The sequence below is a fragment of the Malus domestica genome, chromosome 17, assembly GCF_042453785.1.
Source record: "Malus domestica chromosome 17, GDT2T_hap1".
NCBI lineage: Eukaryota > Viridiplantae > Streptophyta > Magnoliopsida > Rosales > Rosaceae > Malus > Malus domestica.
Window position 1 is genome coordinate 16,517,048 of NC_091677.1, and position 14,376 is coordinate 16,531,423.

At 36.0% G+C, this 14,376-nt stretch overlaps 2 protein-coding genes across 3 annotated transcripts; both read right to left on the reverse strand.

Moving 5' to 3' along the window:
- Positions 1 to 674: 674 nt before the first annotated feature.
- On the reverse strand, positions 675 to 3,543 carry LOC103405375 (probable nucleoside diphosphate kinase 5). 2 transcript variants are annotated; one of them, XM_008344359.4, is made up of 5 exons: positions 3,116 to 3,443; positions 2,670 to 2,876; positions 1,797 to 1,904; positions 1,563 to 1,672; positions 675 to 1,336 (listed from the first exon to the last, which is right to left on the reverse strand). In XM_008344359.4, exons 1-5 carry the CDS (start codon positions 3,190 to 3,192, stop codon positions 1,305 to 1,307), a joined length of 534 nt encoding a protein of 177 aa, XP_008342581.1. In that variant the 5' UTR covers positions 3,193 to 3,443; the 3' UTR covers positions 675 to 1,304. The 2 variants fall into 2 exon arrangements, with proteins under 2 accessions (XP_008342581.1, XP_008342580.1); XM_008344358.4 differs by having other exon boundaries at positions 782 to 1,336; positions 2,658 to 2,876; positions 3,116 to 3,543.
- A 610-nt stretch (positions 3,544 to 4,153) lies between these two features.
- Positions 4,154 to 9,015, reverse strand: LOC103405374 (uncharacterized). The gene is made up of 12 exons (XM_008344357.4): positions 8,460 to 9,015; positions 7,750 to 8,109; positions 7,575 to 7,664; positions 7,318 to 7,434; positions 6,859 to 7,128; positions 6,560 to 6,713; positions 6,342 to 6,419; positions 5,981 to 6,081; positions 5,628 to 5,798; positions 5,397 to 5,471; positions 5,011 to 5,118; positions 4,154 to 4,596 (listed from the first exon to the last, which is right to left on the reverse strand). Exons 1-12 carry the CDS (start codon positions 8,835 to 8,837, stop codon positions 4,261 to 4,263), a joined length of 2,238 nt encoding a protein of 745 aa, XP_008342579.1. The 5' UTR covers positions 8,838 to 9,015; the 3' UTR covers positions 4,154 to 4,260.
- Positions 9,016 to 14,376: the final 5,361 nt, after the last annotated feature.

Genomic DNA, 14,376 nt, shown 5'->3' on the forward strand with positions numbered 1-14,376 from the left:
AACTATTTTGCAAAACCTTAACAAAACATGCCCTCAGCTTCTCTAATCCCATGTGAAAGTCCCTTGCCATTTCCTTAGTAACATTTTGAAGTTTACAAAAATGTACTTTGGCAATACAGAATACCCAAACACTCCTAAGATAAAGAAAGTTAAGGTTTCACAATACAATTAATTGAGAATATGAATAGTGACCCAATCACTATAAGCACATGGAATGTCCCTTGTCTCCCCAAAATGGGATTCACTCTTTCAACATGATCCCTTATGTATGGCAATTTACGTGTGGTGTCTTTTCAAGTCTAACATATGAACAATACAAACGGAGTGATGTGAAACACATGTGGTCATTGAGCTTCACGTACGGGACAACTTGCTCAAATATCATGAAAAAAAATAAATTCCATCATAAAATCAATTAACAATATAGGAAATAATTCAATTACTTATAATATTATTTGATACGTATATCCAATCCACTGAAAATCTTCTTGGTGTAATAAAAAATTTGGAAAACAGATACGGAGATAGAAGTGATAGATTGTACAACTTTTGCCACAGGTTTTGAATAATAACTTCAGTAGTGGTCAGTACTGAAAAATATTCAATCCAGCCTTCCGACACCACAGTAATTTACCGGCTTTAACCTCCCACTGTTAATATGTTGTGATCAGTACTGAAAAATAAAAGTTCATTGGGAAATTGATTAAAATAAAAGTTCATGGGAAAACTGGCAGCCTCTTTACAAGTTCCAGGAGGAGGAGGCAATCAGCAAATACAGCGATTTCCAAAAAAAGAAGTCTGTCAATCTGGATCACACATTCCAATATGAATCCATGTAAACAAACTGTCTATATCGAAGTCCAACATTAACATATCAGACGGTTTAACATGAGCACATTCCCCTCGTGTACATGTATACAACAATGGATGCAAATTATCACCTGACGAACTGTGTCCCGAAGGTGAAACTGGATTGAGATATGGGGAAGAAAACTGATGTTTTCAACACAACTTAGGTGAATAACAATAAAAAAAACATCGCTTAGGAAGCTCCATGTGATATCCTGCCTGTGATACTTGACAACTTAAATAGATAAGATCATATGTAAGTCACGAGAAAAGAGCAGAGTTGATCGAACCCGAGATTGAAGAGATTTGTACGATGTAGCAATTGGTAACAGAGGGCCAAACTGTCATAAAGAATTGGCACAGGAGTTGTTCTTGTCCTTCCAGACATTGTGTGGAACAATTGAATGTAAACAGCCCTTTCTAAGACAGGTAGTCCTGCTTTGAGCTTTCATTGACTACAATTCGTCATGCCCCATGCTTCCGCTGCCTGTCAAAAGAAAGACGCAGCATGCACTTATGAGACACTTGAGGTTGGTAATAAACAAGAGAAACTTTTCTTTTTTACTTCAGAACTCAGTTCAGAATTTTTTTTAGCATGGTGAAACAACACTTTCGAGTTTGTGCTCGAGTTGTTAGATCATTGTCTTCTATGGAAAAATGTTTGTAGGTATGCTGAAATCCAAAACTACCATCAAAATGGAGAAAGATTTTACCTGGAGACTTTTCTTTGAAGAAAAATGAGATCTCTCGTTGAGCTGATTGAAGAGAATCCGACCCATGAACACAGTTTCTTTGTAAATCCTTCCCGCACATTGCTCTTATGCTGGGGGAAAAAAAGGAACTAATCAGGACATCCAGCACGGAAATGGATACACGGTGAAGTTGTACTATGAAATTTAAGAAAGAGTTAACAAGTATAAAGACGATTAAACAATAACATAAAATACCTGTTGGGATGAGTAATCTTTGCTTTACTTGCATCAGTTGGGCCAATTAAAGTGCGCCAATCTGCAACAGCGTTTTCCTTCTCCAAAACCATAATCAATACTGGTCCACTGATAAAGTATTGAGTGGGAGGATGAGAGAGAAGACAACATCGTAATGCAGCAACAACAAAACATCACAGAAACTACCCCAAAATAAGCAGTGAATTGAAAGTTTATTCAAGGAAGAACACCACACTCATAATATTTCGGTCTTCTGATTAAAACAAGGAAATATTTGCTAGAACAGAACTATGTTGTATTGCAAAAGCTCTAGAATAGGAGGGGTAGGCCTTGCAATAAAGACTTCTCATAATTGAAAACTTGGGAAGAACCTCAACATCCCACAAAACTATCTCTAATAAGCTTCCGATCATTCTCGTACGTATGAATAGCTCATGTGTGAGATGAATTCAGATTGCCATGGTAAGGCACTGAGTGAACAATGATGCCTTCTTTCGATCAGTTATTACGAAGTGAATAAGTTGCATATCTATGCTTATACATAAGTTAAGCAATTTTGTTTGCTACTGTTCATTGGCATGTGTTCACGGGCAATGAATGCATATATGTGTGTTTCGAGTAGATGCCAGCAAAAACAAGAAAGATACATGTTGACATGTAAATTACTATTATAGAATAAGAAAGATGTGAAAGCGAGACGGAAACATAAACAAAGCAAAACCATCAAAGACGTTTAGGTCAATCAGCTATGCATCACAAGAAACAACTGATATGAAGCTTGCGAAGATTAAACATCCAACCATATTGATCTAGCAATTAGCCAAGAAAACTAAGAATAATTTCCATGAGTTCAACAGATACCTTGTCATGTACCTGACTAGGTCAGAAAAGAAGCTCCTCGAAGAATGCTCGGCATAGAAGCTCATTGCAGCGTCCTCGTCAAGTTGGACGAGCCTTTCGTTGAGGATTCTAAACCCAGAATCCGAAATAGCATTCTTTATCTTATCAGTGTAGTTATCATACAACCCATCTGGCTTTATTATTGCTAATGTCATCTCCTTCTCTGCAGTTGCATCAGACCTACACTTTTACAAAACATTAAATCAAAGACCCGTTAGGAAATACTACTCAAATACATATAGCAAGCAGTTCTGCTCACGAGCGTTTTTGCTATAAGTGCTTTTATTAGAAGCATGTCGAAATTTGTATAGAAAACTGAAGTGCTTCCTGGAAAAGCACTTTCAGTGTAATCTCAGCCTCCAAACATGGCGTTATTAGTAATCAAAACGGAAAGTTGAAAACTTTAGATTCGGGGTTACCTGCAAGGGAGAGACAGAGAGACCACAAAGCCGATCAAGAGAAAGTTAGAGACGATCGAAACCACTCTGGGGAGCATCTTGTGATCGAAACCAGCAGTGGATTCACTGTAATAGCAATCGAATTAGTTGCTGCACAATGACATAATAAACAGAATCAGATAATCGGCTGTTTGGTTGCCGACAAAAAAATTCAGTGAAGATTGATGCTTTTCGATCTCAGAGGGAGAGAGATTTAATTTTCTCGGCATCCAAACAGAAGGTCGGTATGGACTAGAAAGAAAAGGAAAAGGGTGGGGTGGGGTGGGGCGGGAAAGGGAAAAAAAGGGACAAACCAGAAAATTGGGAGGCTTGGAGTTTGAGCTGGCAAATGACAACTGTCGAAACACCGTAAACTCCGAACCGGACTTGAAATTATTTGACTCCCAATTACCTTCTCGTTGAGTTCATATTTTGACTCATATAGACGATGATTTTAAAATTAAATATTATGACGTATACATTTTGAAACCTAGCTCAAATCATCTGTCTTTAATATAAATATATCATTATAGTATAAAAAAAATACACGAGTGATTTTTTGTATTTCAACTTTCATCATCATGGAAATCAGGCAATTATCGCAACTCCTTTAAAATGGTATTTAAAATGACGATAAAAGATGATTATTTTGAATTTTTTGTATTTCAACTTTCATCATCATGGAAATCAGACAATTATCGCAACTCCTTTAAAATGGTATTTAAAATGACGATAAAAGATGATTATTTTGAAGTGCTAACGATGCCTTTGAAATGTTTGGTCTCTCGTCTCTTGCATTAAACTAGATAACTCATTAGATTTAATATATCTTGAAGCCAGAAATGGACGTCAGTTTTTAAGAAAGGGATATGTTTAATTCATGATTAATCTTCAACTTCAACAATATTTGAAAGTCGCCATCTGTTCCTACTTCAACATGTCTCTGAGTCTAATAAATGCAGTCATACGCACCAAACGAGCCCAAAAGAAAATACAACATATATGATAGAGAAACTTCGATTAGAAGAAGAAATTTCATCATAGATTAAAAACACAACAGATGTTATATACAAACATAAGATTCTTCTGCTTTGCTCTTCAATTCCTTGATATACTCTATCGTTACATCATCCTGCGAATAGTTCATAGCAACAATTCAGGCACTCAATGCAGGCAAGGGCAGTGCAGACTTGTGTGAGAACAATCGCGCACTGGTTGTTCATGTGCGAACAAGTCCTAATGAAACACATGCAACAGACGCGGTCCAGTACTCGGCTGCAGCAGTTGGAAGCCGCGTTCACCAACATTTCTGTGGCATCAGCCGGCTTTTCTTCTTCGCTTCCTGGTGCTTTGTTCTGGACCGTTGCAGTCAAGTTACCAAAGCCAAAACCCAGGTTTCCGAGGATTATCACCTTCTGGTTATTCGACTCTGGCTTCTTCCGCTGAGTAATTTTGTTGTAGACCTACTTGGAAGTTGGAAGCAATTAGATTACTTCTATTATTTATTGCTAAGCAATAAGAGTACTTCAATGCGAGCGTTAACTGGTTATAAACTCAAAAGCATCATCCAGGAACTCAGTTACTTATTTTGAGATTATTAGAGAGAGAATAATGAATTCAAGCTTCATATAATGGCAAACTCCGGTAGGAGGTGGATTTAGATAGGGTGGAATAAAGTAACTTAAATAACTTTATCTTAGAAGGGTAACACGTAATATGCATATCTTCACAGCCTAAACGAATTCATGACAGAACACTTTCTCTGCAGATCACTGACAAGGAACTCAGGAGAACCCTTTATCTACCTAGAAAAGAACAAGGTGGGTATGTCTAGCAAACATCATATAAGAAACACAGGAAGAGCTAAAGATGCATACCTCTTGGATCATAACTGATTCCGGTGCTTTCTTCCCCTCATTAGTCAGCAATAGTATCAAGCAAGTGTACTCAGATGGAACCCCTGTTTGTTTGCTCAATTTAGAAACCTAGAAGCAAAGCAGGTTGAACAATTGTAGTGGATGTCAAAAGAGTACATAAATCCGAACTTCTACCAACAAAATAATTAAGAAAATCTTCATTTTTCTATAAACTCTGAATCATAATTAGCATGAAATTTGAAAATATAGTGAGGGTTATGGTTAGATAAGGTAGAGATAGGGAATCGGTGCAGTTGCAGAAGAGCATCCAGCCAATCTTGCTTATCTATAATTCAATGACAGAAGAATTCATCAAACTCCAACCAAAAAAAGAAAGAAGAAAAAACCTTCTCTTCTAGCTCTTTACTTCCCAATAACCATGCATGAGCTGTAAGCATGTCAATGTGCCTTCTTGCAAGCACCTGTTCCAGAAAAAAGCAGGTAAATGAGTCCATTTCTTTGATTTGAAGAGAAAAGAAGGCATAAGTTCATCAATACCAAGAGTACTTGCATGGAAGTAAAGAGGGCAGGCAGATCATTGCTTACTGTGATTCTACGTAACATTTTCAATTTCTTACCTGATCAAGTGGAATATCCTTAGATCTTTGCACTTTCAAGTCTATTACAAAATTGCTCATATCAGCCAAGGTACCACGAACTTTAATGGAATCGGGAAAGCTTCCCTCGTATCTGCCTGACATGATCAATGGACTTCCAGATGAAAGGTCTGGAATATGAGATGGATACCGCTGCAAGGAGCAACAGAAAAGTACAACATGCCACTATGCAGTTAGAAATTGGAATGGAAACATTGTTAGATGAAAAAGTAGTAATATTTAAAGTCCTCCTAGCAAAATAGACTCTAATATCATTAAACCTCAAGATACAAAATGGGACACAAATTTCAGCCAAAAGCCCAATACTAGCATACCTCAAGTGAATCAAGAGAGTCTAAAGCATCCACGGTTATATTGGCAAGAATCACTGACGATGCACTTGTGAATAACCTTTGCATTTTATAGTCAATTGACTCTGCAACGAAAGAATATATTGAAGTATATAATACTCTATGTTAATAGCTTAATAGCTTAATACATGTAGGAAGAGAGAGAGGGAGAGAGAGAGAGAGAAAATTCCTTAGTTTGAGACCATCACACAAGATTAGAATCATTAAACACAAGATTAGCATCATTACTAATAAAACACATAATTATCGTATTTTGTATTGACAACTTATTATTTTGGTGAACAATGATGAAATTACAGTTAAAAGAAAGGGGGAAGGAACTGACCTGAATCATAAGCAGCATCATAGTAGCCCTTCCCAATTTGGGCTAGCATTTGCAGAAAGTAATGGTTACAATATAAACCTGTCAAGATATTTCAGGAAAACTAAGTCACAAATTCTAGAAAGGAAGAGTAATACGATCATCAATATTTTAATAGTCGTCAAACTAAATGATCTTGATCCAAAAGAAAAATCCAACAAGTAAAGGAACAATACCCTTACCTATGCCAAGAGTAGATATGCGAGGACAAACTGAACCTGCACTAGCATAACCTTTCATAAAAGTGCAAATCTCCCTCTCATTTTCAACTGCCCCATCAGTTACGAGAAAGATGAAGGGAAGTGAATCAACCGTCTTGGCCAACAATATCATAGCCTAAAACAAATCAGACCACAGGATACAAAATCAGATGCTCTTCAAAGAGTGTGCATGTTGTTGAAATCGATTAGACAGAAATCATTTCGAAATATGCATGAATGCACAGTGGTCACTAGGAGGGCATGTTCAACATTTGGGATACCTCTCTGAGGGGAAGCAAGATATTTGTACCACCATTCGCATTAAGATTGGCATCAACCCAGTTCTTAGCTTTTAGCATTGCCTCATTTGTTGCCAACTCCATTGATGATGAGAATAAGTGAACCCCTTCATTGAAAGCTATTATGTTGAAAGTATCTTCTCGGTTGAGATTAGAAAGTGATGCCAACAGTGCATTCTTTGCATTTTCAAGAGGGTCTCCCAGCATGCTTCGACTCATATCAACAATGAATATAACTTGCCTTTTAAAAACCTATAAATTCAGCAATATAAAGTTAGAATTACCATGGCAAAAGGCCGTAAAAGTCCGTTTAAAAAAAAAAAAAATATTTGGGACATGGAACTGGAAAATTCACCATCTAATACGAATGATTATCCCATTACAACCTCAATGCAACATTATATAAAGTTAGAATGAAATAGGTGTTAGGGCTAAACGAACCCTTCTAATCTGGGTATTCCGGGGCATCAGATAGAAGTAGAACATCTCCCTATCATCAAAATCACGAAGCGTTGGAGATTGCAAGAACACACCACCATACAAGTCATTTGTATGAACCTGTAAATACAGTTTCCATTCAAGATGAAAAAACACATATCATGATCGCTCTGTGACCATCATTTTCTTAAAAAACTTCTCACAAAGTGATGCATATCACAAAATTCATTAATAACACAAGCATTGATTCAAAGCCTTACAGTGTATGAAAAACTAAAGGCCGCACTTGACCATGATTGTACCTCTGCTTCATATGAAAAACTCAATCTACCGCTTTGGCGCCTCACCTCCTACAAAATCATTAGTCAGTAGTCAGTAATCAGTATCACTTCACATACATCCAAGGACTATATGGAACTTACGAAAATGATTTACCTTAAGAGGGTGGCTGGTACTTTTCCATGAAAGGTCTATGTTAGTACCGACATTCACATTCAACAAAATCTTTTCCCGCTTTGAAATTTTCCTCCCAACGGGATTGACATATGCCGGAAAACGAAAAGGTACACTGAGGGAGAAGTGGCCATCATGATACAACAATTTCTGAGACCATCTGATCTTGAACGAAAGTAATGAGCCTCCATCAACCTGTGGGACTTTCAAAGTGTATGCCTGGCGTTTCAGAAAGTAACCATCTTGGCCTACTTTCTCCACATTTCTTGGGTCCTCCGCCGCGATCAGCTGAGTCCGATATGATCTTCCGGCGGCTTCAGACTCAACACCTAGAAGTGAACCCTGTTAGCCAAATCATGTTTTTTTCTTGAGAATTTATTAAAAATATAGCCTATAAAACTTCATATTACAAATAATTAGGTAACAAAATATTAAAATATATATATATATTATTTAAGTCCTTCCATTTCCAATTTCAACCCTTCAGTTAACTTAATTCACATTAATCACTAATACAAATTTCTTTTCTTTTTTTTTACTGGATCAGAAAAAATAAGCAAATTACATTAACTTAATCTAGATTAATTAGTAGCACAAATTTCTTCCCTTATTTTTTATTGAATAAAAAAAATACACAAATTTCAAAAGATTAAAAGCTTCCCATGCTCCACATAAGTCAGAAGTCCCACTACCTGCTCGCCCATCGGCACGGCCACGCGACACTCGCACCTTTTCGCGGCGGAAACACAATGAACGCGCCACGTGCCGCTCACGGTAACAAACGCGGTATCCAGGTAAACCTCGATCTCCATACCTATCCCGTGCATATGCAGAGGTATCAACGCGGGCGGTTGACAGAGGCCGTGGACGTACGGCTGGTAGCTCGGAATGTCCGGATTATCGACGATTTCCGGGTCGGAAACCACCGCGTACACCATCGGAGCCTCCGGAAAATAAGACTTCGATGACCTCTTCATCTCCGACGGATTGGGGACCGACTCCTTGCCGTAGAACACCCGCTTGGAGAGGCCGAGGCCGTACTCGACGCAGCTGGTGAACTCGGTAGCCATTTCGCCGGAAACTTAGGGTTTTGAGAGCTGAAGAGAGAGGTGGTGAGATGGTTTGGAAGGAGAAGGTGTGAGGTTTGCGAAGGTAAGCTTTCGGCTTTCGGCTTTCGGCTTTCGGCTTTTGAAAGGCAGTTAAAGAGAGAGGGGACGAACAGTCTGGTGGAGGGAAGATTAATTTTTTAATTAATTGTGGGTTTAATGAGTATTTAATGGTGAAAGTGCCAATTAATGTCAGACATGTTTCTGTCAGTGGTGGGTTTTGAACTTTTCACGACAAAAAGACAAATCGGTGGGGCACAAGTCATCTACGTTGAGGGATAGATATTGTGTCTCGAGGTGGATGCTGAGATCGTGTGCCCGCCACTGGGACCCTGCCACGTCTGTAAATTCTCTACCGAGAAGCAACCAAACGACCACTGCAGAAAGAATAAATTATATGATATTGTTAATTAAATTTTGATTAACGAATTTTTTCCTATTGGACAAATCAGTAACTTTGTTAGACACTACAGTTCAAATCATTTTGGTAATGGCTAAAAACATTGAGATATCCAAATTTTTTTTTACATAAAAGTAAAAATGTTTATGCGTTACAAATGCAATTTTTTATAGTCCTATATTATATTATTATAAATGATTTTTTAGTATGTCCTGGTAAAAATTTGGATGGTGCGAAGCAATTTTCATATACTATTGTTGTGATGTGGTTCAATCAAAAGATGTGAAATGATTGATTTTTAAGAGAATAACTTGGCATTTGACAAGAATGCTAAAGTTGAGTAAGGTGATTATCCAATTAAGAAACCCTGAGATGGAGCCATTAAGCTTCTTTGCCTTAATGGGAAGGGAAGAATGTTTGAATTGGAGTTTAATGTCTTAGTTGGTATTGGTAAGGGGGGGATACCTAGCTTTTGATGTCTTGGTTTCATAGTTTGGGATTAGGGATGGGTAACGGTTATAGCGGGTGGGTAACCGTAGTTATTTACCCATAAGCGTTTATACTCATACCCGCATAACTATTTACCTGTTGGGTAATTGCCTAAACGATTATACTCATACACGTAACCGTTTATAAATGGTTAACCATACTCATTTAACTGTAACTGTTTAATACATGTTTACCCATTTACCTTTTTAACCCATTTATCTTTTTTTTTTTTACCATTACCCATTTTTCACCCATCTAAATGTTTTTTTTTTACCAATCCCAAACCAAATTTTCGGGAATCTCAAATATTTATGGGATTTTGGGACAAATCGAAAACCCCAAATTAAAATATGAAATTATGAATTGTTCTTCAAATCGGAATCCCCAGTTCCCCACAATCTTTGCTAGAAGTCAGATCTTGAAAGTAGAAGATGAAGCCAGTTAATGATAAAACGATCACAAAAGACTACGAAACATACTTTGGGGTGCTCCATGGTGCTCCCAAAATATCCTATATATTTCAAAGGATAAAAACGTGTAAGCAGATGCAATCTCTACATCTTTCAACTTTGGAGAACTTCCCGCAACTCTAAGTGTTCAATATGTTGGATTTAATAGTCTTAGGTGCAGACATTGATCTAAGGATGGCTGAGTGAGGGTTTTATTTGAATTCAACGGTTGAGATTAAATCTCAACCAAATCCGATAGTTGTTACAATTCCAAATATATAATTAAAATTAAATAATATATATTTTTTCGGTTCGGTTTGGAATTATCGAACGAATGAAAATGTGAGACCCGTACTGAAATTTCGAGATTGGTTCGGGATTAGGTATCGAAATTTTCAGGATTTGAGATTTGAGATTTTTTCAGTTTGGTTTCGGAATTTTTTCGGTTCAGTTTGGAATTTTCAGTATTTTTTCCCACCCCTATAGAACATGGTTTGTGTTAATTTTACATATATAAAATAAATGAGTAAACGGTTACTCGTTTATAACTGCGGTTAATACCCATAACCACTCATTTAAATTTCACGGGTAAACAGTCATACCCATAACCGTTTATTTATCTAAACGGTTACCCATAACCGTAACCGTGAGGTTTATATGGCAGGTAACCGCGGTTAACCGCGGGTATTTTGCCCATCCCTATTTGGGATTTCTTTGCACTCGTTGCCAAAAACATTGATAAACTGAAGATAATTGTTTTACTATTGTGCCTTGAATTTAACCGAAGGATAGACAGAGGATGCAGTAGTAGAAAAGAGAGAAAAGAGAGGTATAGGGAAGTTCTGTGTGTGTCTTTTCCTCAGCTTGGTGATTTTATTTATAGTAAACTAACATGTTTACTTGTCCTTCAAGTACAAAAGCCTAAGATATTCTAGATCACATAAGAATCTTAAATACAATTTACTAAGATTTACGCAATCAGACACATGCTATAATTTTTATTACAACATTTAATAGTTTATATAAAATGAAATATGTGTTTCTAATTAATTGACCAAAATAATTAAAAGTGTATACACCAAACCAATAACATTTTCATTAATCTACTGAAATAACTAAGAGAATAGGATGATGGTTTGTCAGTGGGATTAAGCTAATAATTTCTTTAACCCAACAACTTGACTTCAACTTTGTCAAAAGCTTCTTTTGCAATAGACTAATATATATGATTATTTCTCATGTTTAATGTGTTACTCTAAGATCGACAAAAAGGAAAATATAAGGGCCTGTTTGGTATCTTATTTGAAATCTTTTATCATTTCTCAAAACATTTATTAAGAACATTTTTTTAGAACAATTTTTTTAAGACTCAAAAACTTGATTGGTTTGCGATTTAAAAATTTTAAATCTTACATCTTAAACTAGACAAAGAGATCTAAAAAGAGGGATAAAGAGAAGAGATGAGAAAAGAAAGTAAGAGATGATTGAAGGAAATAGTAAAAAGAGAGGGGATCAGACGAGATAGAGAGGAAGAGAAGTGAGAGAAAGAACCGAGAGAAAAAAGAGAGCGGATTGGAGAAGAGACGAAAAAGGTAAAAAAAAGAGGAAAGAGACAGATTGATTTGGAGTGAGATGGGAGGAGGGAGCGAAAAGAAATGAGTGAGCTTAAGTTTAAAAACTCACTTTTTATGTTTTTAGAGAATAGACTGTATTTTTTAGTTAGGCTTGAGTTCAGTTTTCGAAAATAATCCTACCAAACAAGTTTTTAAGGCCTAAAACTTGAAAATTATTTTTTAGTTTAAAAAGTTGAATTCAAGTAGAGTACCAAACATGGCCTAAGATTTTAAAATTCATGATGTTGAAATATAATTATGATACCATGGTTTTCACAATTTGTGTAATCGTGCACTATCCATTCCTTTGTGTCATGATGGTTTACGGGCCGTTCACAAGCTTTGACACCAAACATTCAATTCAATAAACAATAAAGAAGTTCATAGAATGAAGGGGATTCTTCATCTTGCTTCACTCGTTCTTATGTTGTAGTTTAAGGAGATAAAAACTTTTCTTTTCTCATTGATTTGTTACTAGGTTGACTGACGGCAGCAGCACTAGTTACACCTCTCTCTCTTAAGCTATGCCCTGATTCACAACCCTAAGTGAGGGACAATAGCGGACCTTGCCCCATGAAGTAGTTCATTTTCTTGCATTCCTAAGTATCTGAACAACTCCTCTTTCTTCAATTGTGAATCAAATTCTAAGTCATCCTATACCTATACCAGGAGAAACATTCTCAGGGGGAAGGACATTCTAAAAATGGGAAGTCATTGGGTAATTTGGAATGGGCAAAGAGCAAAATTCCGGCTTGATTGGTGGGTTGGTGAAGGCCAATTGGTGGACGTAGCAACCCAGCAAATTCCACCTGCTAGTTTTAATGCTCAGATATGTGATTATATTGATGAAGATGGAAATTTGAAGTGTGAAGGTACACCAAAACATTGGTGTACTAATATAAATATAATTGTAGTGAAATAAGTCAATTAATTAAGAAAGAAAATAATATAATTGTTTTTTTATTTAATTAATTAATTATAAAGAATATGAACAGTTGTATTTCAACGGGAAATGTAACTTTTCTTTGAAGAATATAACTCCTCTAGAAAAGGTATTTCATCTCTATATATTCACCAAATTTCTTTTTGTTAGGATAATTCAATTCCATTCTCCCTCTCTAATTCGTACTCTTCACACCATCTTATGATCGATAGTTTAAGCGACATCGATTATCACATAAACCTATGTTAATGAAAAAGCCACAAAAACCTCACGCTACAAATATGGAAAGGACCACATCTTGGAACGCCACCTTCAAATCTTCAACAATGATAATGTCCGGCCAAACCGCTTATTTTGGTAGGTGGTCGCGGATCGTGTACGAACGGGATCGCCGTTGTCTGCCGCGTGGCCAGTGGTCCATCGCTTGGAAAATTTGCCACCATAAACATGTGGATTTGACGTTGTTTTATAGTGTGAACTAAACTACTGATTTGATTTATGTTGTTTTAACTTTATGGGATGTTCACTTTTGTTACAGGAGTTTTTGCTCGTTGCACTTTTGTTCTTAATGTTAGCACCGTCAGTTAAATTTGTGAAATAAAACAATGAGTAATGAGTAAGGATTTTTTTTTAAACAAACGATATTATCTATGTAAACTATACTAAGAGGAAGGAAAGTGTATTTATCCTCACAATGAACTAACAATAATATGATTTAAATTCGCATTTGGCAAGAATCAAACATAAGACATCTCATTTACAAATGAAGTGAAAAGGAACACTACCAGACCGGAGTACTAAGTGGCAACAAAGGGCAATGTTAGGGTGACCAAATTTTTAAGTTAAATTTGTAAACTAATGATATGGTAGTTGATGATTAAATTATTAGTTAAGTGTTTATTAACATACTAATTTATTATTTGTTACAAATCATTTAATTTAAAATTTTAATTTTCCTAACATTATCGTAAAAGAAATTTCAATTTAAGTTTTTTATTGGTCGATAATTCTGTTTTAACATGAATCTTCTAACCATGCACAAAAAGAGATGAACAAAATAACCTTTATTTATTTATTTTTTTGTCGACTAACAAATCCAAATGAACATTAACAAACACCTAGTATATAATAGGTATATCGTCCCAAAAAATAGAAAAGAAGGATATTAAACGGACATCAACCATTGCATATGTTGGTGCAAAGTTATTAAGGTCATCTCCAACCGAGGAGTCAGATGACCATAAACCAAACATAGCCATGTGACGAAAAAACAATCTCCAACCGAGAAAGTTAAAGGATCATAAGATCAAACATAATTTATTATTTTAATTTAAAAATTATAACTTAAATTTAAAAATTACAACTTAAATTTAAAAACTGCAATAACTTAAATTTAAAGTCTATAATGAGTCTTGGGAAAATGAAAACCTAGATAACGAGCATCAAATTATCACAAGCCATTAAATTTCAACAAGAAATTAATTTCATGAAATTGAATACCACGACAATATATATATAATCATGAGATCGAAGACCACAAAAGTTGGGGAGAGAGAAAGCGACTGACATGCTCTTCCTTCCATTTAGATGGGCTCAACGGAACTTGCCA